Source organism: Amphiprion ocellaris, chromosome 10, assembly GCF_022539595.1.
Source record: "Amphiprion ocellaris isolate individual 3 ecotype Okinawa chromosome 10, ASM2253959v1, whole genome shotgun sequence".
Taxonomy (NCBI): domain Eukaryota; kingdom Metazoa; phylum Chordata; class Actinopteri; family Pomacentridae; genus Amphiprion; species Amphiprion ocellaris.
This window is the reverse complement of record NC_072775.1, coordinates 28,421,094-28,444,841: the sequence shown is the minus strand read 5'-3', so window position 1 is coordinate 28,444,841 and position 23,748 is coordinate 28,421,094. Positions and strand designations below refer to the sequence as shown.

The window sequence follows — 23,748 nt, the reverse complement described above, 5'->3', positions numbered from 1 at the left end:
AAACACACAGTTTGATACATGCATGATGAGACAGATGATACATGCAAAGTACAACTGATATGGAAACTAATTATAGTTTACTGCTATGGTGTATGGCTCTGGCATTAAATATACTGCATATATAGCTGGTGGTAAATTCAAAAATATGTAGATGAGCAAACCAAGTATAGTAAGGGCAATGCAGAGTAGATTGGTGGAAATGGGCAGCTGGAAGCAGTGGGCTGGAGGAAGGTCAGCAGCAGCATCCCACAGATGGAGATTAGGCCAGTTGGTGGGAGAACAACCACAGATCTGAAGCATCCAGCATCCAGCTCTGGGACCAGGGACACTCGGAGAAAGGACACAGAAAGAAACAGAGTGAGTGTAATGCAATAATGGTATATATAGTAAATGCATAGGTAGTTAGAGAAGGGCTCAGTGCATCAAGAGAGGTTCCCCAGCAGCCTAGGCCTATAGCAGCATAACTAGAGGCAGACTAAAGGGACGTCAAGAGGGGAAGTCAGTTGTGCAAATGAAAACACCAGCTCACCCCGTCAGGGTCACCCAGTCAGCCCTAACTATAAGCTTTGTCAAAAAGGAAGGTTTTAAGCCTGGTCTTAAAAATAGAGAGGGTGTCCGCCTCCCGAACCCAAACTGGGAGCTGGTTCCACAGGAGAGGTGCCTGATAACTGAAGGCTCTGCCTCCCATTCTACTTTTAGAGATTCTAGGAACAAGTAAGTTTGCAGTCTGAGAGCGAAGAGTTCTGCTAGGATAATATGGTACTAAGTACTAAGTAACAAATCCTTTATCCTATGATGAAACATTCCTTTCTGATTTGACTGATTTTTTTCCATCCATAGGGCGTGAGGGGTCCCAGAATGGTTTGATGAAAATGGTGTGATTCAAATGCAAGGTCCTTCGCCGTCAGCAGTTAATCACCTATTTGGGATTTTGGTCCAACACTCTCTGGCACCATTATTAAAACAACAAATGAGGAAATATCTTTTAGTAGAGTGTTTCTCTATCCCTCCAGTAAAGTTACAGACTTGAAGAGTTAAAACTGAAGCTGTTCTGGCAACAAATATATCCAAAAAGCTTATTCAGACACAATGTTGGTTTTTCCTGTAATCTGTCAACTTTCTGTACCTAGACTGACCCTACTTGCCAAACACACTGTGATGATATCATCTGTGTGAGCGGCGTCTATCAAACAGTGCATGCACAATGTTGCGCTAAGCTGAAAACAGTAACGACACTTATTAAATAAGAATTGTGTTTCCAGTGTTCCAGATACATTTTTTTTTGCTATTCTTCCATTTATTTTTATTTTTCCCATCTTTAATCCTGTCCACCCCTACAACACCCACAAATCCAGGTGCTGGAGGATGGTCACCCTTGGATACAGACCGTTACCAGTGGTTACAGGTAGACCTGGGATCTAGAAAGCAAGTGGTTGCCATAGTGACACAGGGTCGCTACAATAGTTTTGATTGGACGAGCAAGTATCGGCTGCTATACAGTGACACACCGAAAAACTGGAGGCCTTATCTACAAGATGGAAACATTTGGGTAAGAAACCATTTAATGTGATTTTCTTTAAAGAATTGTGCAAAGATGTCACTCATATTGCTAGAGAAGGGCTTGGATGCTATAGTTGAAAAGTCTACCATGATAAACTGTTTCTTTTCAGTCAATTAAATAGCTATTGATCTCTTTTCAATTACCTGTGTTAAATGAAGGCCAGGAGGAAAAAGTTTTGTTTTTTTTATTTTGCCACCCTAGGCTACTTTATAAGGTTAAACAGTAAATTTGTCAGTCGCTTAGGTTGAAATCACTTAGCTGGTTGTGGGGGACCCAGGATTGGAGGTACTTTTTGATCATGAAGCCCATCTTGCAATTGTAATATAGATTGTCTGTCAGTCAAACATGACATTCTGTCAATGCACAACATTCAGAACGATGAGCTTGAGGATGTACATTTTCTTTCTGAAACATTTTAAAAGATAGTTGTGGACGTCATTGTTGGAAAGGAGAACTGAAGATTATTCTGTGACCTAGTTCACAGGGAGCAGGAAGACTACAACTTCTAGATTACAAGGATCACCACCTTATATATTTCTAAGCGACTGGAGCGGTCACACAAAAATGCTTTATAAGACATTTATAGCACAAAGTCTTTTAGCCCTACATGTTATTCAGTCAAAGTGTTTATTAGGAATGAAGGGGGAAAAAAGCAGGTCAGCTAAAAGGTTTAGCGTATTCAGCTTTAATGCCCTAGCCAATGCAGGGAAAGAACTATAAACAAAGTACTGCTCTAAGCTATATGCTGTATATCTGCATATTTACATGAGCACACATAGCGTTGCTCTGAGCCTATGTCGAAAGTGCATTTGAGAAAAAATAGTAAGCTACCATGACTGTCAGAATGTATTCACAAAAGACAGCTACATACTTCATTTAAAGATGCCTGATTCATTCCTGACAGTTGCTCACACACACCAAAAGTATCCACCATGTTTTAGTAATTTCCAGTCTTTTTCAGGGTCTTTGGGCCCATTAGCCAACTGCCATTGCTTAAAGTGAAGATTTAAAAAGGCCTAATCTTTGGAATCTTTTAATTCTTAAAAATGTTAACCTTATATTAACAAGGTTACAAAGAGTAGCTAGGAGGTGTAATTAAAGCAAAGGAGGTGGAAAACATGACCAGCATAGCAGGGAGAAGTCATTACTGGTGGAATTGATTGTTTTGCCCAGCACAATACACACTGATTGTAAAAATTGGAATACGACCATGCCACAGAGTTGTACTATAAATGGGACTGAAAAGCTGTCTGTACAAAGGCATAAGATGACAGTAGGAACTATGAACTGAGAAAGAAAAGGGACTGAAGAGATAACTAATTGGGAAAACTAAAGAGAGGGCTACAAACAGACTAAGAACAAAGGAGGCAAAGATTTCCCAAGGTACACTAGCGACCTTGGGAGTGAACTATCAAAGCAACAAACCATAAATTTAAGACTGAAGAAGTAACCTGGAAATGCTAGAACCGTGGGAAAAACTATTGGACAAATACAAGACTAAATCCCAAAATTATTAATGGTGGAAAACTACTCAAAAAACAATGCAGACCTTGTATCTTAATCTCTCTGGAATAGCGATGGGGCTACTTACCACAACGCTAGGGCCAGTTAGGGGAAAGCTACAGACAGAATTGCTAGTACGAACCAGGAGCTGATGACGCAGTAGAGCATAATCCATAAACTACACAAAAAATGAAGTTAGAGCAAGCAGAGTCACACCACCATGAAAAGGGACTGAACCCAAGTAACAAGAATTAATTAACAAGACACGTGAACAAGCTACTCTACTTAGCAGGCAGCTGACTTGAGGGAGAGCAGTGTGAGAAACAAGGTCCAAGCAGAGTACTAGGCGGAGGGAAGGTTAAACGAGAGCAAAAGACAAAACTGAGCAGAATTACTTGGCCAGAGCTGACTGACTGTAGTCTGTTCAATGGTCTAGTGTTGAATGGTGAATTGAGTCAGAGTTTTATGGAACGTGGAGGTGACTGGCAGCAGGGGAGCCACTCCCAGGCGCTGGTATCCTCACACTCTCTCATGCCCAAAGGAAGTGAAAAATAGAAGGAGGGAGAATGGAAGATGCCAGCTAAGCGGATGTGGAGGAGGACATGACATAATCTGCATGAAGGAGTTCAAACTAAGTTTATATATTAACAGTTTTTAGAAAAATACTAAAAGTTTCTATGTTAATTTTGTCAACTACCACATAATGGTCCTTCTATGAATAAAGGGTTTAAGAGCTTTAGAGGTTTAGGATTTCAGAGCTAAACAATTAACAATTGAAGTGTTCAAACTGTCAAGAAAAGGAAACACGCCCTCTGTGAAAGCTGAAAATGTACATCAAAAATCACACAAGGGCAGTGTCTCAGTGTAAGGGAACTTGAGACACAGCAACAGGCTGTTTACAAGCTAAATTGGAATAAAATTGCTTGACATTTTAAAAGTCGATCCAGATTGAGATAAAATAAGAGAAACTATCTTGATACCTCACCGGAAAAATTCACGTTGCAGCAGCTGGATACAGATAAGTATCATTGGAGAACTTCTGGAGGTGACAGTTTAAAGTGTTGTGTGAAGTCCAGCCGATGTGTATAGGGTGAAGGGAAATGGAGAGACCACCATCCCTTGTGGAGCAGACCTCCTCATCAGACACAGCCGTAAAACCTCACATACTGTTGGTGAGGTAGTCAGTGGTCCATGGAGCCAGGTGTATGTCCACTCCTGCTTCCTCCACCCCTCCGTGGTGCAGCATGGGTGGTGGGGGAGGCCTGAGTCGAATCTGTTGAAAAACAGAATTAGGTCGTTTGCCCATTTCTGGTCACAGTTACCACAGTGCCATGTGAGAACTCCCTCAGTAGGTAGTACGGCTGAATGCTAATGGCTAAAAGTTTGATATCTATAGTGCAGTGCTGCTCTTTAACACTAATGTATCCAGTGTGGCACTATCTATCATTGACAAACATCTACTCTCCGTCCCTTCTTCTTACCACTCTCCTTTGCTCTGTCCTCTTGCATAAGCTGAAAATCGTCCAGGCTGAGTGAGTTTATTCAGCCAAGACTCTGGTACTCCCTCTGTAGCCTGGTTAGCGCTATTGTCTCCCCTATCTTGTTTGGGAGAGATCTTCCAATTCCCATAATAACAGACAATAAGCATGGTGTATACTGTCATTTCCTTTCCTTCCTCCAGCTCTGCATCCCCTTTTTCTTGTCCTTATTTCCTTGGGAATGTCCGATCTTACTGCTCGGAGTATCCAGCTGCGACTCAGTGCAAACAGCTGTTCCTGTATGTATAGTCATGGCCGAAAATATTGGCACCCCTGGAATTTTTTCAGAAAATACACCATTTCTCCCAGAAATTGTTGCAATTACAAATTTTTTTGGTATACACGTGTTTATTTCCTTCATGTGCATTGGAAAAACACAAAAAAGCAGAAAAAAAGCCAAAATTGACATAATTTTACACAAAACTCAAAAAATGGGCTGGACAAAATTTTTGGCACCTTCAACTCAATATTTGGTTGCACACCCTTTGGAAGAATTAACTGAAACCAATCGTTTCCTATAACCATCAACAAGGTTCTTACACCTCTCAAGTGGAAGTTTGGACCACTCTTCTTTTGCAAACTGCTCCAGGGCTCTCAGAGCACTTTGTCTCCAACCATTTCTTGGTGCTATTTGAGGTATGTTTTGGGGTATTGTCCTGCTAGAACACCTGTGACCTGAGAGAACAGGTTAATAAGGTCTTTTTAACACACAGCAGGAATTTTCAGAGCTAGACAAGTACTGACTGCAATAGCAGAGTTTACTATCTGGCAGGGTGTGGAGCGTGAGACCAGCTTTTATGGTAGTTGATGGATCACAGGTGTGCTGTGCCGCAGCTGCCCAGAGTTCTGTAGATGAGACTGATTAATGATGTTTTGCTGCTGTGGAGAGCAGTGCAGCAAGAATCATGTGAGAGGACAGAGAGAGGAAGAGAGAACGGAATGGAGAGAGAGGAAAACAGAGGGAAGGAGGGAGAGAGGGAGAATAAGGGAGATCAGGCGGGCGCTGATGGAGGGACCAGGGTGGGGGCCCTGACAGTAAATGAGTACATCCTCACATTTTTTAAGAAAAAAATGCAAAACATTTTAGCTGTGAATTTGGTATTTTTAATTGCGAAAGGAGTAGCTGAACGTTAGCCTCTTTTCACACCCCAAACATAATACTAATTTTCAAATCTGGAAACTGAGCAGAAAGTCAGCCAACACTGTGTTTTGCAGTGAAATAAGAACTCAATGGTACATTACCTATTAATTAAAGTTAAAATCTAAAATACATGAAGTCAATTGAGTTAGATGTAAGTGGAAAAAAAGAAGATCCTTGTGGCTAATTTCTGATGTCTGATCTCTATTGCGTGGTTAAATGACGATGAATCTTTGTGTGACTGGGAGCAGATTAGAAGTTCTTTTTTCTGGTGTCTAAAAAGGACTGCTCAACACTCTGGTCACTTGACACACTAATGAAATCTCCAAAAAGCAGTAAAACCCTCCACTTTGGAGGAAAAATACTTCTAAAAACTAAGCATTTTTAGCAAATGCAGAGTGACTATGTGGAGGATGGGTTTATAACAGCCACAGCAGCTGGGGTGAAACCTAGGAACCTGCAATTAGCAGACAAACTGTGTTACCACACGAGCGACAGCTGCCATAACATTTCCTCATGTTTTGTTATGTCGCCCCCCCCCCCAAAATAAATAAATAAATAAATAAATAAATAAATAAATAAATAAATAAATAAAAAGACTTTCTTGCAATGAAACTGACATACCAATAGAGGGCACACAAAGACCAAAAAATATTGACAGTCTTTGCTTGTAATTAATATTTAATGTCAGCTTTAGAGGGCACATGATGACCACAAATGACTGGCTTGTCACTGTTTTGCTTGTGAATTTATCTGTGAAATAAAAGTAAATAGCATAACAAGTTAATCAAATAAAAACAGCATTTGAATGCTCTTGGCTCAAGCATGGAACAATAGCAGCATGCCAAAAAATGTATAGAAGAAAATAAACAGACAGAGGAGGACATTTTGCTGTGGACCAATATACAAATATGGCATTTGTGTTCTTGTCTTCCAGACGTTTGAGGGTAACATAAACAGTGAGGGTATAGTTCGCCATGAGCTGCAGCATGCCATCCTGGCCCGCTACATCCGTTTCATCCCACTGGACTGGAGCAGGGAAGGACGCGTTGGAGTACGTCTTGAATTCTATGGCTGCTCATATTGTGAGTACCAGCGGACGAAGGAGGGGGAACCCCACCTCCTTCCTTCAACTATCTGTATGTTAAAGATTTCTTCGCCCCAGTAGGTTCTGTGCAAGTTCCTGGCAGCAACTTCTCACACTAAAAATGAAAATGAAACGGAAAGTTTTAAGGATTTGGATTGTGCTGTATGGCAGCCCTGCTATTTTTATTCAGCAGATTATCCATTTTAATCACAGTGCTCATCTCCCTGTGTACAAATGTTCCACAACAAGAATTTAGAAGAAGAATTATTATTGATTAGGATGCGTCTGCAGCCCCTGAGGGTGCACTTTCAGGATCCTAGTTGAAGGACCGTGCTTATAGGACCTGTGGTTTTCACATTACCGATTAAACTGGAGGAGTCATAAAGACCTCATTTCTAGCAAAATGAACAATGTTCACAGGATGCGTATTGAAGGTCACTCAAGTTGTATTTGTTTAATGTAAAAAATAGTTCTGATGTCTTCAGTTTCCACAGCACAGTTATTGTTAATCTGTCAAAGTGTGAGAAACAAACTATGTTTTAAGTTGTCATTTTTGAACAGATGACAGCCTGCTGTAAAACTCTTAGCTTGTTTGCTTATCTCTTTAGTGGAGCCACAGAGCGAGCCCAACTTGCTGTGGATGACATTTAATTGTAGCGTGCATAATAAATATACTTCAGAAGATGATAAAAGCATGTCAACATAATTTGTGTGTGTGTGTGTGTGTGTGTGTGTGTGTGTGTGTGTGTGTGTGTGTGTGTGTGTGTGTGTGTGTGTGTGTGCGCACATGCATGCGCATGTGAACATTTGTGGTAGAGGTTGCTGAGGTAGTCAAGCAACTTGAGAAAGTGCCAGGTGTGGATGAAATTCACTCCAAAATGCTAAAGGCTCTGGACATTGTTTTGCTATCTTGGCTGACGGGTCTCTTCAGTGTCGTATTGGAATCACATAGTGTGCTTGTGGAGTGGCAGACCGATTGTTGGAACTCGGTTTCAGGAGGAGCAATGTGGATTCTGGCTGTGGAACGGTGGACCAGCTCTTTAACCTTGCAAAACGGCGAAGGGGGGTCATTGGAGTTTGACCAGCAAATCAACATATGTTTTGTGGATTTGGAAATGGTTTACTGTCATGTCCCTCGAGGAGCCCTGTCGGGAGTACTGCAGGATTATGGAGTGCAAGGCTCATTGTTACGAGCTGTTCAGTTCCTATACAACCTAAGTTATAGATGTGTTTATATTCTGGGCACAAAGTTAAACACCTTTCTGGTGGGTGCTGGACTCCATCAGGGCTGCCCCTTATCTCCGATCCTGTTTGTGGCGTTCATGGTCTCAAGGTGCAGTCAGGGTGAGGAGGGTGTCCAGCTTGGGGACCTCAGGACTGTGTCTTGGCTTTTTGCAGATGACGTGGTACTGTTGGCTTCATTAGACCATAACCATCAGCATGTACTGGAGTGGTTTGCAGCTGAGTATGAAGCTGCTGGAATGCAAGTCAGCATCTCCAAGTCCGAAACCATAGTTCTCTGCCAGAAACCGGTGGATTGATCTCTCGGGGTTGGAGGAGAGTTGATTCCCCAAACAAAGGAGTTAAAGTGTCTCAGGATCTTGTTCATGAGTCACGGAATAATGGAGCGTGAGATGGGACAGGCGGCTTGGTGCAGCATTGGCAGTAGCAGACCATCATGGTGAGGAGGGAGCTGAGCCAGAAGACAAAACTCTTGATTTACCAGTTCATCTGTGTTCCAATCTCAACTGTGGTCACGAGCACTGGGTAGTGACTAAAAGAATGAGATTGCAGGTGCAAGTTTCAAAACAAGCCAGTTGAGGTAGTTCAGACATCTGATTCAGGTGCCTCCTGAGAGACTTAATTTGAATGTTTTCTGAGCACATCTGTCTGGGAGGGGACCATGGAGTAGACCAAGAACTTTCTGGAGGGATATATATCTCATTAGTGCATAGTACTTTAGTAGTTTATTACAGTGCTATTTAAAGTGCTCACCCCCTTTGAAAGTTGCCTTTCAAAATTAAATTATGGTCATTTTAATTTGTGTTTTTTGAATAGGATTTACACAAAAAGACTTTCATGTGTCAAAGGGAAAACAGATTTCTACAGAGCAATGTCAATTCAAATTCCAAGAGGTTCCTTGCACTTTTGGTGCTCAAGACCCTAAATATAAATTGTAATATTAGTGACAGCATAAGTATTCACCTCTTTTGAAGTGAGTCACCTTACTTAACACGAGTATAGCCAATAAGTGCTGTAAGTCACACAATTATCTGTCACTGGTGAATCAGTACTTCTGGCTATATTTATACCATAAAGAAAAAAAGCATCTCATACCCCAAGCAACTATGTGAAAAGGTTCTTGAAAAGCATACGTCAGGGAATGGATACAAGAAAATTTTCAAGTCACTGAATCTCTCAGACTATAGTGAAATCCATCCTTGGAAAATGGAAGGAATATGCTACATGCCTAATTGTACCTAAAACATACTGTTCTTGCCACCACTATCGAAAAGCTTCAGCAGTTAAGAAGGAAAAGACAACTGCTGGCCATGTTCTTCACCAGTCAAAGCTTTATGGAGGAGTAGCAAGAGAAAGTCACTGTTGAAACACTCATATTAAATCTCATCTGGAGTTCACAAGAAGGGATGTGATACTCCGACATCAACTGGAAAAGGTTTTGATCTGATGAGACTAAAATGTAGTTTTTTAGCAATCAAACTACCACCAAACTGTGTTTTGTGGATAACAAACATTGCATGTCATCTGCTGTTGTCCAAACATCATTAAGAACACATCATTGAACTACACTCTTACATAATATGACATGTTTCTTGTGCTAAAATTCCACTTCATTTTCAATTCAGGATTGGGCTTGGGACAGCATGAAAGCAGATTAAGAACAGAGAGACAATATGTAACAGAACACTTTGAAGATCGTTACATCTACTGACTGCAGATACCTGCACAGAGAACAAACTGAATCTAGAGGGAGAAGACAAGAAATTAATAACATGCAATGGTGGTATATAACTGTATGGACGAGAGAAACTGGGGGCTCAGCATAATGGGATGTCTCCTAGTTGTTTAAACCTATTGCAGCATACCTAAGGGATGGTTGAGGTAATCTTGAGCCTAACTGGAAGCTTTATCAAAGGAGAAAATTTTAAACCTAATCTCAAAAATAGAGGGAGTCTCTGCCTCCCGAACCCAAACTGGGAGCTGATGCCAACACAGAGAGCGTGATAGCTGAAAGTTCTGTCTCCCATTCTACTTCTGGAAACTTTAGGAACCACAAGTAAACCTGCAGTTTGGAAGTGAAGTGCTTTGTCAGGATAATATGGTACAATAACGTCTTTCAGAAACAGCTTGGTCATTAAGGGGCTTTGAATGTGAGAAGCAGGATTTTAAATTGTCTCCTGGATTTTATTGGCTAGTACTGATCCTCAGTACCGAACAGTCTCTGTAACATTCTCTTAAAAAACTTTGCCAGTGTGAAAAGTCAACCCCCCCACCCCGACACACACACACACACACACACACACACACACACACACACACACACACACACACACACACACACACACACACACACACACACACACACACACACACACACACACACACACACACACACACACACACACACACACACACACACACACACACACACACCCAACATGCATTCTAAATCCTGACTGAGACTCTTTAAACAAATCATGTCCATGCAGATAGTCACATAATTGGCCTGCAACTGATATTTCAAGAATTTAAGGAAAAAAATGGGAGTCTGGATGTATTTGGATCAATGTGTTTTCCTTTCAATATGTATTTACATACTTTGTCATAAGACTTGTCCTTTGTAAAGTTGGCAGGTCAGACAGGTTTGCCTCCCATTAAAAAAAACATGTAACTGCACCAGAGCCCTCTGTGGTTTTTGTTTGTACCATAATGGATAATCTTAGGTGTTGCGTTTTGGGTAGCTATTTACAATATCTGTCTGATTCAGTTTGGAGGTTTCATGTATTGCACAGGACCCACACATAAATAGGCATATTTCATGCATTTTTTTTTACAGCTGTTAACAATGTATGAAATACCTTCTTTTTTTGTTTAATGAAGATGTTTCTCATCCAAGAGACTTCTTCAGCTCTAACTGAGTGGTGAGGTCCCAAGTACTTATTTGCACCCCAGACTCACATAATTTAAGACTGAAGTGAGGAACAATTGCATATTCTCGACACAGTATAACAAATATGAGAGTTTTTGATCCCAAACTTGAGAGAATATATAATTTATTTTTTTTCTTCTTTTTTTATCAACTAGGGGCAGATGTGATTAGTTTTGACGGCCATGGCGTCATCTCTTATCGCTTCAGAAGTAAAAAGATGAAGATTATCAAGGATGTCATCTCTCTGAAGTTTAGAACCACGGCTGGAGAAGGGGTGCTGCTCCATGGAGAGGGACAGCAGGGAGACTACATTTCCCTGGAGCTTCACAGGGCAAAACTACAGCTCAGCATCAACTTAGGTACTTAGGTTCTATACTATTTGTTGTTGTCAAGAGAACACTTCTATTGAAAATATCAAGATTGTATTAACTACTGCTGTCACAAATTACCTGATAGACACTTACACCCTGCCATGTTTCTGTAATTTGTTTGCTTCTCTCCAGGCAGTAACCAGTACGGTTCTATTCAGGGTCACACGTCTGTGACCAGCGGTAGCTTGCTGGATGATGACCACTGGCACTCAGTTGTCATAGAGCGCTACCGGAGGAATGTCAATTTCACTCTGGACCACCACACTCAGCAGTTCAGGACTAATGGAGAGTTTGACAACCTTGACCTGGACTATGAGGTAAAGGGTGGGTGTGAGGCATTTTCGTCATCTTAGCCTCATCCCTCAATTGCAGGACTTTGTTCTCAGTTCAAATGTTGGGGCGATGCATTGCTGTTTTTAGCACATGCTGATAATGGAAACCTACTAATGAGACTGTTGTCCATCATTTCATACTCTTTGCAATGTTACAACCATTGTATATGTGTCAAAAATATGGCCTGGTGACATAGGCATCAAAGTGCCAACCATGGTCCCAGTCTTTTTCCATGGTTCTTTTTGAGATGCATGAGAACGTAGGAGTTGAAGAGCCCACGGACAGGGGCTTCCTCTTGGCGTCACCCCACAAGCATCCCCCCAGCCCAAACCCCTCACTCCCACGACAGGATATAGTGTAATGAATGGATCAAAGTGCATTCTGAATGTGAACACAGGAAGCAGAGTCCATGCCCAGTGCTGCTAACAATCCCACAATGCAGTGTTCCATGTTAACTAAAAATGTTGTGTGTTGATGGTGTTAAAATCCCAATTTGCTGCTCACTTTTAAGGGAACTTTTTAGTACCTATTATATAGGCAGTAATGGCTAAGGGAGTGATTGTGTCTAAGCGTGTGTTGGTCACAGTTGTACGAAAGGAATGAGAGAGAGGTTAGTGTCATTCCATGTTTCGTTATGTGTCCTCAGATCAGCTTTGGAGGACTGCCTGTATCTGCCAAACCAAGTTTAGGAGGCAAAGAGAACTTTGTGGGCTGCATGGAGGGAATCACATACAATGGAGACAACATCACCAGCCTGGTCCGCAGAAAGAAGGTGGACACCACTACCTTTGTAAGACAAATTTCTTCTCTCTTGAATGTTGTCTGTGTTTAACAGAGACACCTGACAGGTTTGTGTAAGCCACAGTTATGACAATATATTTTTGGGCAGTCATGACTACAATACAGTTTTTACTATCCATGTTTGGTATAACCTGTGAGTGGAGCAGACACATATAATCTAACTTTACGACAGTTGTAAAATGACAATTGATGTAAGAAGGGAAGGCGGAAAACTTAGTAAAATGGAATTGAAGAATTAGAAATGTCAGTCATGATTTAAGCAACAACAGGGCTTGCCTGTTGGGTTTGGATAATTCATTAAGACATATTTTTTGCAGGTTTACTCACATAATGGGTCAGGTGGGAGCAAGTATTGAAAAACCCTAATATGTGCATCAGTCCTGGGAAACAGGAGTCAAGGTCTGCTTCTACTAACCTGTCTCAGTCACACACAAAGCACACCAAATATTCTGCTGTTGACTGTAGTAGGGAACACAATAGTCTTTATGCACTTTCAGTATCTGAAGAATAGAACACCCAATGGGTTACTTTTGTGTCTAATGGCAGTGTTACCACAAAAATAAGAAACTCCTTTGTGCTAGTTTGTTGTGCATTGAATGTGGCAGTACAATTTGCTTTGATCATATGTGCACGGGTCAGAGCTTTGTAGAAATTGAAATACATTCAGAGAGAGTGGAAACTTTAGGAGCAATTTAAAATCAATTACCAAGGACTGGCTGTGTGTTACTGTGTTTTAATGGCGCCTTTTGTGCTTCAGTGCACTCTCACCCACTGCTCCCCGTGCATATTTACATATACATACACTACCAGTCAAAAGTTTGGACACACCTTCTCATTTAATGGTTTTCTTTATTTTCATGACTATTCACATTGCAGATTCTCACTGAAGGCACCAAAACTGTGAATGAACACATATGGAATTATGTAGTAAACAAAAAAGTGTGAAATAAGTCAAAACATGTTTTATATTTTAGATTCTTCAAAATAGTCACCCTTTGCTTTGATTACTGCTTTGCACACTATTGGCATTCTCTCACTGAGCTTCAAGTGGTCACCTGAAATGGTTTTCCAACAGTCTTGAAAGAGTTCCCAGAGATGTCGAGCACTTGTTGGCCCTTTTGCCTTCACTCTGCGGTTCATCTTATCCCAAACCATCTGGATTGGGTTTAGGTCCTTTGACTATGGAGGCCAGGTCATCTAATGCAGCATTCTGTCACTCTTCTTCTTGGACAAATAGCCCTTACACAGCCTGGAGATGCGATTGGGGCCATTGTCCTGTTGAAAAATAAATGATGGTCCAACTAAACGCAAACCAGATGTGATGGCATGTCGCTGCAGGACGCTGTGGTAGCCATTCTGGTTCACTGTGCCTTCAATTCTGAATAAATCCCCAACAGCATTACCAGCAAAGCACCCTAACAACATCACACCTCCTCCTCCAGCTTCACGGTGGACACAATGCATGTAGAGACCATCTGCTCACCTTTTCTGCGTTGCACAAAGATACGGCAGGTGGAAACAAAGATCTCAAATTTGGACTCATCAGACCAAAGCACAGATTTCCACTGGTCTCATGTCCATTCCTTGTGTTCCTTGACCCAAACAAATCTCTTCTGCTTGTTCCTTTTCCTTAGTAGTGGTTTTTTAGCAGCTGTATGACCTTAAAGGCCTGATTCGCAGAGTCTCCTCTAAACAGTAGATGTAGAGATGTGTCTGCTACTAGAACTCTGTGTGGCATTTATCTGGGCTCTAATCTGAAGGGCTGTTAATTCACGATTTCTGAGCCTGGTGACTCGGATGAACTTATCCACAGCAGCGGAGGTGACTCTTGGTCTTCCTTTCCTGAGGCGGTCCTCATGTGAGCCACTTTCGTCATAGTGCTTGATGGTTTCTGCAACTGTACTTGGGGATACGTTCAAAGTTTTTGCAATTTTTCGGACTAACTGACCTTCAGTTCTTAAAGTAATGATGGACTGTCATTTTTCTTTACTTAGCTGATTGGTTCTTGCCATAATATGAATTCTAACAGGTGTCAAATAGGACTGTCAACTGTGTACCAACCAGACTTCTGCACAACACAACTGATGGTTCCAATCACATTAAGAAGGCAAAAAATTCCACAAATGAACCTGGACAAGGCACACCTGTGAAGTGAAACCCATTTCAGGTGACTACCTCATGAAGCTCATTGAGAGGAGGCCAAGAGGAGTGCAAAGCAGTCATCAAAGCAAGGGGTGGCTATTATGAAGAGTGTCTCACTTGTAGTATAGGAGTTGGTGTCATAGTTGGGCTTACACTGTGGAAAAGGACACGACTTGTGGGGCACAAAGGGGATATATTCTGTCTTTTTTTTACTGCCTCCACCATGCTTGACAGTAGGTACTGTACATTCTGGAGATCATGGTTCGCCTGGCCTTCTGCGTACCCTCACATTAGCAGGAGAAGGATAAAGCTGGAAATTGGACTCATCTGACCACAGAATCTTCTTCCAATTGCTTAAATGCCAGTCTGAATTTTAACTGTGTCTTAGCTTCTCAAAACAATGTCAAAGCTTTACTTGGTATGCAAAAAAAGATGATCTTTTACCCTAACTTTTTTTTTTCTAAATTTATATGTATACATACTGTAGACCAGACCTGGGCATCCTACGGCCCGTGGGCCACATCCGGCCCGCCGGATGACCCTGACTGGCCCGTATGAGGTCACTGGAAAATATTGAAAGTCAATGCAAATATATATCATCGCAATACATGCAAGCAATACGCCTGCACTGCTTTTACTTTGAAAGGTCTGCTAAGTTAATGTTTTTTCACGCTTCATGCTTTCCGTACTTAGCATAAGGTTTATGCGCTGATTGGTTTGTTTGTCAGCTTCAGCCTGGGAAGATGTCAGCTAACGGCAACAAAAGAAAGATTAATTCCGAATGCAGAGTTTTTAACAAAGCATGGACTTCCAAGTTTTTCTTCACTGAAGTCAGAGATAAAGCTGTGGGCTAGTTTGTGACGAACAGATCGCGGTGCTCAAGGATTATAATCTGATTCGACATTACGAGACCAAACATGTGGAGAAGTACAAACATTTGACTGATGCAGAGCAGGGAGGATATCTGAAGGTTTGCTAGCTAAACTGCTAAAGCAGCAATGACTTTGTTTTACCAAAGCTCATATCAAGGGATGCAGCAGTCAAGACGAGTTTTCTAATATCCTACAAAATCACCAAAAACAGTAAGCCATTCTCTGATGGAGAGTTTATAAAAGAAAGCCTGGTGGACTCTGCAGCGTTTATATGCCCGGAGAAGAAAGAAGCGTTCGTTAATGTGGCCCTTTGGAGGCGAACCGTAACGAGGCGGGCGGAGAGCATCGCCGAGAATCTGGAGCTTCAGCTGCACAACAAAGTGGACGATTTTGACGTTTTCTCCTTGGCTCTGGACGAGAGCTTTGATGTCCGTGACACAGCCCAGTTACTCATCTTTGTACGTGGACTAACAAAAAACCTTTGAGATGACGGAGGAGCTGGCAGCTGTGCAGCCAATGAAAGGAACCACGACGGTTCACTGAGGTAAATACACGCATGAACAAGCTGGGACTAAAATGGGAGAATTTGGTTGGTGTTACAACTGATGGCTGTCCACATTTGACAGGGAAAAATGTTGGACTTTTGAAACGGATGCAAGATAAATTGACTGAAATAAACCCAGAACAGAAACTGATATTTTTGCATTGTATTATACATCAGGAGGTGCTGCGTAAGTCAGTGCTAAAAATCAACCACGTGACTGATGTTGTAGCTAAAGTAGTTAACTTCATCAGGGCGAGAGCATTGAATTACAGACAGTTTGTTGTCTTTTTGGAGGAGATGATAGTGAACATGGTGACCTTGGTTACCAGACAGCTGTCAGATGGATCAGCCTGGGCAAGATGCTGAAACGAGTTTGGGATCTGAGAGCAGAGATTCAAGAGCTGGGCATTGTACATCATTGTATTGTGTAATTTACTGTTTTTATTGAGATATATTGAACATTGCTCTAAGTGTAGTGGGTAGCTATTGTCTTTCTTTATGCTTCACAGTCATCTCAATGTGGATTTAGAAAAACTGACAACACCTCATAGTGTTCAGGATGAACAAAAACTGACATGATAAGGCAAGTTTCAAATCTTTGCCAGCTGACGGTCATATTGTTGTAGAATAAGTTCTGAGTGATGGTTACTTACTTTGTAAAATCAGTGACTGCTGAAAAGTAATTAAAGCACTTGGAAAATCAGTTTCACATTTTAAGTATGTCTTTATGATAGTAAGTATCTACAACTCAATAGGCAGCAATCATAGTTTGAATGAAAAAACAAAATCTTTCATTAAATAGTTGTGTTCTGTGTTCCACATTTTCATTATATCATTGTATTGTTTCATTTACTGTTTTTATTGAGATATATATTGAGCAGAGCTTTTAAGTGTACTGGTCCAGCCCTTAACAACCGTCAGAGTTTCTCACGTGGCCCCGTATGAAAATTAATTGCCCACCCCTGCTGTAGACCGAAAACATTTGATTTTGACATCAAAAGATGGATATGAGACAAGAGATCAACATTTCAGCCATTATTTCCAGGTATTTACATCTGAATCTGATACACAACTTAGAAGATAGCATTATTTGTAACAGACTACCAAATTTTTAGGTGTGCAGAAGAATTGTAACAGACTTAAAACAGATTAAAGTGAATAAGACTTCATTTTTAGTTACAAATCCTTTGCCTGCAATAACTGCATCGAGCCTGTGACCCACTGACATCCCCAAGCTTTTGCATTCTATTGTGATGATTTTGCAGGCTTTCACCGCAGACTCTTTAAGTTGTTGTTTGTTTTGGGGGGGTTCCTCCCTTCAGTCTTCCCTTTAGCATGTAAAATGCAGCTCTGTAGGGTTTAAGTTTGGAGATTAACTTGGCCAGTCTAAAACCTTCACCTTCTTGCCCCTGATGAACTCATTTGTTGCTTTGGCAGTGTGTTTTGGGTCATTGTCTTGCTGCACAATGAAGGATCTTCCAATCAGTTTGGTTGCACCTTTCTTTAAATTGACAGAGAAAATGTTTCTGTAGACTTCTGAGTTCATTTTGCTGCTGCCATCATGTGTTATATCATCAATGAAGATTAATGAGCCCATCCCAGAAGAAGCTTGCAAGCCCAAGCCATGATATTACCTCTTCTGTGTTTCACAGATGAGCTTGTGTGTTTGTGATCATGAGCTGATCCTTTGTCTACAAACTTAAGCCTTTTCAACACTTTGGTGAAGGATAATCTTTGTCTCGGGCTGCACAGTGGCGTGGTGGTTAGCACTTTCGCCTTGCAGCTAGAAGATCCCGGTTCATGTTCTTGCCTTCCCGTGATCTTGCTGTGTGGAGTTTCCATGTTCTTCCTGTGCATGCGTGGGTTTTCTTGGGGTACTCCGATGGTAGATTGTGATACCTTCACTCCTGCCCTCTGGAGGTTGTTGCTGATGTTGTTTTAGGGTCTTTCTTTACAGCTCTCACAATGTTTCTGTTCTGCTGTTTTCCTTGTTCTACCTGTCCAGCATCTGTTATTTAGTACACCAGTGATTTCTTTCTTCTTCAGGACATGCCAAATGGTTCAGATTCCCGTTTCTTTTTTTTTGCAACAAATTAGTAGGGGTGAGTTTTGACCTTGACATGTTTTGACTGCTCTGTGCCATCTTCCTCACAATTATTAATCTGTTGGAGAAAAAGAAACGCTAATCTGATAGAATAGGACAACAAAATGAACATCATCAGTCTATTCCAAATGGTTGTACTGGCTATCGCCAATGTTTGTGCAATTGCTCTGATCGATTTTCCATCTTCTCTCACCTTCACAATTGCTTGTTTTTTACTCATAGACGGGTCTGTGGTTTTCAAGTTGGTTACACATCTAACTACAGATGCAGTCTGCACAGTCAAACTTCAAATCTGAAACTGAACGTAGACATTGAGCGCTGTTTATTGTTTGAAAATCAATGCAATAGGACAACAAAACACAACTGTCAGTCACATGTTCCGCTACTTTTGCTCACATGAAAAATGGGTGGGTTCAAACAAAAGGTGCTATCTTCTAAGTTGTGTATCATATCCCGGAAAATAAAAGCTGAAATGTTGATCTCTTGTCTCATATTAGTCGTTTGATGTGAGTCTGGTCTTTCTTCAGCCACATTACAAACCCTATGTTCTGAGGCATCCTCCTCATTCAGGAGGTGAACCATAGAGGCCGGGGAGTCTCTAAAGGACTGCTTTGAGTGCACAGATTGGAATGTATGAAATTTCAAATGAAACTGGAAACAATACAGACAGTGACATGGAGACAGTGGTTGACTGCAACAACAAGTTTTTGCCGGGACACTGCAATTCTTGTAAGGAGCGTATGCTGCTTTCACTTTGGATCACCAGCAATGTCAACCCAATCCTCAGTCAGAAAGAGGACACAACATGAGTGAGCTAAAGGCTAGTCTAAAGCAGGCCAGGAGATCAAGCTGAAGTGGAAGCTGGAGGATAACAACACCAGAGCTATGTGGGGGGAAATGAAGACCATCACAGGCTACAAGAAGAACAAGTCAGATAGGATGTGGACACAGCCAACCAGTTCATCAACTGGTTTGGCACAGCGGCCAGTCTCTGCCCTGCTTGACCTACTCCCTTCCCCACCTCCTTCATTGCAGCTACTCTTCCATCACCTTCTCCATGCTACCTCACTTCCTCTCCCCACCACCTCCGAAGCACCACTTCACTCTCACTCCCTTCTCCCATCACCTCCTCCACATTGCCTCACCACCTTCTCCACCATTACCTCCTTCCACTACCTCACCCTCTCCTTTCAGTCACATTATCCACACTTTTTTTACCCTCTTCCCCTTTCACCCTACCTCATCTCCTTTCTTTCACCACCTCCTCTACTCTGTACCTGCCTCATTCCCTCCCTCCTATCAGTTCTTCCACTGTGCCTCACCTCTTCCCTCCCATCACCTTGCCCACTCTCCCTTACCCCCTCCCTCCATAACCTCCTCCCCTCTGTCTCACCACCTCCCCCTCATCCTCGCGTCCCACACTAACTCACCCCTCCCCATCACTTCCTCCACTCTGCCTCACCCATTTCCCTTACCTTCTTCACTCTGCCTCACCCCTTCCTTCCCATTTTCTCTTAAACTGCCTCACCTTCGAATCACCTCTTCCACTCTGCACCACCGCCTCCCTCCCATCACCTCCTCCCCTTTGCCTCACCACCTCCTCCCATCTTCACCTACCACACTAACTCATCCCCCATCACCTCCTCCACTCTCCCTCACCCCTTTCCTCACCATTCTCACTCCCTTCCCATACCTCATCCACCCTGCCTCACTTCCACACTCCCATCACATCCTCCACACTGCTTAACCCTCTCCCATCTTTTCCTGATACAAAGCCCATGTTGCGGTGCGTGCAGAGGCTCAAGTGCAGGAAATAAGATTGCAAATAAGGAAGATTCACAAAAAGTATTTATTACAAAGAATCATAAATTTACAGGACTACGATTCCCAACCTGGGAGTGACTGGCGAACCAGAAGTCAACAAAACCACTTCTAGTGGACTAACTCGAGAAACCCCCTGGTGAACAGGAGGTGAACTACGCGAAGTAACAAAATCTAGAATATCGCAAACCCACACATGGTATCACCAAGGTGAGAATACAACGCATAAAGTAATAAAACAGAACCCAGCCTGCAGTAATCCCATTTAGTCAGAAACCCAAAGCTAGAATGGACTTTTCACTAAGCTGAATCTACAAGTGCTGACAAACTGTAACAACTAACAGACTATCAAGGCTCTAAACACAGACTAAAAAAATACAATACAAAATTAGAAGTCTTGTACTGCTTGGGTCTAGGGACTTAGCTGACGGGCCTCGCTGGATGACCAGAATCTTGACACTTCCTCAACAGTCCTGGAGCAGCTGGTACTCTCTGAGAGCTCTGCTGTGTTGGCGCGGCAGGCATCTCTAGGGAACGGTGGCTTTTTCCCCAGAGGACAGAAACAGCAGGTGTCTCGTTTGGCATCTGTGGCGGAGGTACAGAGGATTTGGGCCAACCTCTTTGTCAAGGACATCCAGAACTGTGAAGACAGAGAATTCCAGGACGATGGAGAAGGTAGGTAGGTAGATAGGTCCAGATGGCACGAACAGCGGATAGTCTGAACAAAGAGAAGCAGGATTCCTTGGTGGCACCGGAGAAACGAACAGCTCAAACAGAAGCGTGCGTAGCACTAACTGTTGATGTTCCTTGGTCCGGTTCCGAGTAGCGTGTGGCGTCTGAATATATGGAGAGATGAATGAACACCGAACACCTGTCTCTGCTCTGGCTCTGCTGATTATCATCCAAAACACCTGCCGCCCGGCCTCTGTGCATAACACACACCTAGAAGAAGAGAAAACCAGGAACGGGGGAGCAGCGGGCACCATCATAACAGCCTGTCCTCCTCACATCACCTACTCCACACTGCCCTACAAGCATCCCTCCTAACACCTCCCCCATTCTGCTTCTTCTGTACAGAACAAACTTTTAAGTACAACTCAGAGTCCTGCCATATTCAGAAGTATTAGTTTTGCATTCTTTTGTTCAGACATCAGGTGAATAGATAGATGTTAATTGACAGTTTCGGGGAACACTTTCGCTTTCCTCAGAAGCATCTCACTGACAGCCTGTGACTTGTCAGCTGGCACATTTTGACAGCTGGCATTTGCGGCACAAGAAAAGGCACTACAAGAAAATCTCAAATCTGCAATATCAGACCACTGCAAAAGGAACAATCACGTTATGAACTGGGACGGGGCAAAAATCATAGCAACAGAAGAAAACAAACTGAAACGCTGGATTAAGGAGGCGATGGAGATCAGGAGGCAGGCGGAGAGGGTCATTAACAGGGACGAGGGAGGCTTCATGCCCTCCCACACCTGGGACACTCTACTCCAGAGGAAATAGGACGGCGGGGGTTGCAGCATGCTTGGTGGGATGGTCGGGTCCGTTGGGCTCACCACGACATGCCATTACGGCATGGGCGTGTTTGGCCCGGCAGATCTGGTGACTCTACTGGGCGTGCCGCAAATGCCGGCTGTCAAAATGTGCCAACTGACACGTCACAGGCTGTCAGTGAGACACTTCTGAGGAAGGCGAGAGTGTTTGCCAAAACTGTCAAGAAGGTAATTAACATCTATCTATTCACCTGATGTCTGAACAAAAGAATCCAAAACTAATATATCAACAAGAAGACATGATGGTCGTTTTTGAGCCATATTCAGAAATACTCTGATGATACAGCTATTGTGGCATGTAGCAAGAATGGGCAGGGACGTGGGTACAGTAACCTGACAAAGGTCATCAGTGACTGGACTGCTAAGAAGTGCCTTCTGGTGAACATTTCCAGACCAAGGAGATTGTTTTGGCGAGCCCATGCTCCAGCCTGTCAACATCAGAGTGGAGGGCATTGAAGTGGTGAAAACCTATAAATACTTAGGTTTGCACCTTGACAACAAACTGAGGTGGCATGCAAACACAGATGCTCCTCCTCAGGAGATTCAGATCTTTCAATGTAGGCAGTGAAATGCTGCCTACATTCTACTCGTCAGTGATGGACAGTATTCTTTTCTATGCTGTGTTCTGTTGGGTTGGCTGCACGACTGAGAGGGACACTAGGCAGTTGAACAAAACAAGAAGGTTGGCTCTGTGCTTGACAGGAGCTTGGACTCACTGAGAACTGTGGTTGGAAGACACACACTGCACAGTCTAGTTCATCCTTAACAATGCCAGCCACCCTCTTCACAACATCCTGGCTGGACAGAGGAGCAGCTCATCTCACTGCGCTGTAAGACCAAACAGTACAGGAAACCTTTTGTCCCCACAGCCATCAAGCACCATAATACTTCAGTCAAGGACAGTGGATCACGGCTGGCCTGTACTTACAACAGAATCTACTACTGTATTTCTGTTTTTAATAAATATCTTTGTCTTTCTTCCACTGTAGCGTAACCTGACATTCTTCTGTGCTGAGTCCAACTCCTTCCCCGTCTTCTTCAACTCCACGTCCTTCCTGCGGTTGCTGGGTCAGAGTGACAGCGACACTCTATCAGTCAGTTTGTCTTTTAGGACTTGGAATCCCAATGGACTGCTGATGTTCACAGCACTGGCTGATGGCTGGGTGGAGGTGGGACTGACAGAGGGCAAGGTCACTGTCTACATGAATGTGACACAGAAGAAAAACACACGTATTGACGTCTCATCAGGTGAACTCAGCAGTTTTTCAATGAAAGTTCATGAGCCTTTAATTATTTATCCATTTTAGTTTTTTTGTTTTATCTCCCAGTTTTTATTGTTGTTGCCAATTTTAACCTATTGAAATTGTATTGACTGAAGTGTGTTTTGCCCTTCAGGTTCAGGTCTGAATGATGGCCAGTGGCATAGTGTCCATCTCAATGCATTGGAAAACTATGCTATGTTGACAGTTGATGGAGACGAGGCATCCACAGTCAGGACAGCTATCCCCATCCAGATCCAGACTGGAGGAACTTACTATTTTGGAGGTGATTACTCAAAAGGATAATTAGCAAATTAAAATAGCTTTGGATGTTTCTTGATGTGGTGGCAGTGTCTGTATTTAATTATGTGGTATCACATCAGGTTGGGTTTTTTGGTTGCTTTTTTGTTTGTTTTAGTGGGTTTTCAGCATTTACATACATTCTCCTCAAGGGACATACAACCCAATTATGTCCCCCCCAACACAAAAACATCTCAAACAATATCCCCCCATACATACATATAGATGAAGAAAATTATAGATACCAAAAACACCAGCATTGACAATAGAAGCTAAAACCTAACAAAAATATATCAGACAAATAAGTAAACAAAAAAAGAAGTAAAACCAGTGAAAATACAATAAGTTATAATAAATAAATTATACTAATAGTATGTAAACCTAGGTATCAAAAAGGATTACAGTGTGTTTCAAGTTGATCTGTATAGCCTACTAACATACTGCTCTATGAAACTGTCAAATATATGTTAGTCTACCAAAGATGACATAGTATTGACTAAGGACAGAAAAGGGCCCCAGGTCTTTTGAAAATGATCTGAACAACCTTCAATACTGAACTTAATTTTCTCTAAATGAATGAAGGACATTAGATCTTTAAACCAAGAATTAGACAATGGAGGTTTTTGATCTTTCCAGTGAAGTAAGAT

At 42.3% G+C, this 23,748-nt stretch overlaps 1 protein-coding gene across 1 annotated transcript in view; it reads left to right on the top strand.

Moving 5' to 3' along the window:
- LOC111577504 (contactin-associated protein-like 2) overlaps positions 1–23,748 on the top strand; it is a 90,032-nt gene that overhangs the window by 10,171 nt on the left and 56,113 nt on the right. Inside the window, exons 3-9 of the mRNA XM_055014851.1 lie at positions 1,356–1,549; positions 6,678–6,825; positions 11,154–11,357; positions 11,502–11,686; positions 12,349–12,492; positions 22,532–22,790; positions 22,938–23,087. Of these exons, the coding sequence (XP_054870826.1) occupies positions 1,356–1,549; positions 6,678–6,825; positions 11,154–11,357; positions 11,502–11,686; positions 12,349–12,492; positions 22,532–22,790; positions 22,938–23,087 (1,284 nt within the window). The remainder of the gene's footprint in view (positions 1–1,355; positions 1,550–6,677; positions 6,826–11,153; positions 11,358–11,501; positions 11,687–12,348; positions 12,493–22,531; positions 22,791–22,937; positions 23,088–23,748) is intronic.